Source organism: Mesoplodon mirus (assembly GCF_964341445.2).
Source record: "Mesoplodon mirus genome assembly, chromosome: 18".
In the NCBI taxonomy this organism is placed as follows: domain Eukaryota; kingdom Metazoa; phylum Chordata; class Mammalia; order Artiodactyla; family Ziphiidae; genus Mesoplodon; species Mesoplodon mirus.
The window spans coordinates 6,322,876-6,324,518 of record NC_138994.1 but is presented as its reverse complement, the minus strand read 5'-3'; the positions used below and the strand labels follow the sequence as shown (position 1 = coordinate 6,324,518).

Here is a 1,643-nt window from a genome sequence, read left to right as displayed (position 1 = left end):
ACCTAAGTTCCTATAGCCACTCTCAAAGTTTCTTGTCCCTACTGGGCCCCAGAGTGGAGGGGCTGCCTTACATTCATCAGGAACATCACTTGTGGTTTAGGAGGGAAAACCTGTTTTTCTTTTAATTGAGATATTATTGGTATGTAATATTGTATAAGGTGTACACTGTGTGGATTTGGTATCTTTATATATTGCAATATGATAAAAGTCTGTTCTTGAGACTGAAGAGAGTGCAGTTTAGGGGGGATTGACTGCATGTCTTTTAAGTGTCAGGGCTCATCTTCTTGTCTTCCATCCTAGGAGACCCTCCTGTTCTTAACTGTGGGCGAAGAGAAAGGTGCTGGACTCTTCTTACTGGCAGGGCCAGCTGAGGCTGTGGAGACCCTGGCGCCCAGGTAATCTTCCGTGGACTGCTTTGCACGGGTGGGAGAGCCTGTAAGCCTAACCTACTAATAGCACCCTTGTTGGATGCAAAGGGCCACCACATCTGCATCTCATTTTTTTTTAAATAAATAAATTTATTTATTTACTTATTTTTGGCTGTGTTGGGTCTTCGTTTCTGTGGGAGGGCTTTCTCCAGTTGCGGTGAACGGAGGCCACTGTTCATTGCAGTGCGCGGACCTCTGACTGTCTCAGCCTCTCCCGTTGCAGAGCACAGGCTCCAGACGTGCAGGCTCAGTAGTTGCGGCGCGTGGGCCTAGCCGCTCCGCGGCATGTGGGATCTTCCTGGACTGGGGCTTGAACCCATGTCCCCTGCATTGGCAGGCGGATTCCTAATCAGTGTGCCACCAGGGAAGCCCCCAGTTATTCGCTCTTAAATAAATATGGTAAACATATCTTTGTGCACATGTGTAAGTATTTCTAGAAGCCATTTACTTTTTCTCTCCCCCCAGCCCAAGGGGAAAGCCTCAGGGCTGCCCTTGGTTTTCCTGTGATTTTTCCCTCAAAGACGCCCTCCCTGACTGTCTCTCTGCTCCCCAGGGTGGCTGAGGTGCTAGAAGGCAAGGGAGCGGGGAAGAAAGGCCGCTTTCAGGGCAAGGCCACCAAGATGAGCCGTCGGGCAGAGGTGCAGGCGCTTCTCCAGGACTACGTCAGCACGCAGAGTGCAGAGGAGTGAGGGCTCGGGTGCCTCCCTGGTTGTCCGTTGACAGCCGGCCTCCTGTGACCACAGAAGGAGTCTCTTGGACAATAAAATAGTTTGACTTGAAATGATTGTGGCACCATGTATATTTACATGATGGATATGAATTTACACAGTATATTCCAGTGTGCTTATGTGATCAGTGTCTTTGTGAATAAACAGCTTTATTTTTTTTTAATTTATTTTATTGAAGTATAGTTGATATATACAATGTGTTAATTTCTGTTGTACAGTAGAGTGATTCAGCTATACATATATATATACATTCTTTTTCACAATTTTTCCATTATGGTTTATCACAAGATATTGAATATAGTTCCCTGTGCAATACAGTAGGACCTTGTTGTTTATCCATTCTATATATAACAGTTTGCATCTGCTAATCCCAAACTCCCAGTCCATCCCTACCTACCCCCCGACCCCTACTATGGCATCCACAAGTCTGTTCTCTATGTCGGTGAGTCTTAAACAGCTTTCTAATTCAGCTGTTAGGCACACCCTA

General features: G+C 46.3%; 1 protein-coding gene across 1 annotated transcript in view; it reads left to right on the top strand.

The window, feature by feature from the left end:
- Positions 1 to 1,321, top strand: part of AARSD1 (alanyl-tRNA synthetase domain containing 1) — an 8,495-nt gene extending 7,174 nt beyond the window's left edge. Inside the window, exons 11-12 of the mRNA XM_082603963.1 lie at positions 301 to 395; positions 982 to 1,321. Coding sequence (XP_082460089.1) covers positions 301 to 395; positions 982 to 1,117 — 231 coding nt within the window. The 3' untranslated portion in view covers positions 1,118 to 1,321. The remainder of the gene's footprint in view (positions 1 to 300; positions 396 to 981) is intronic.
- The last annotated feature ends 322 nt before the right edge of the window (positions 1,322 to 1,643 follow it).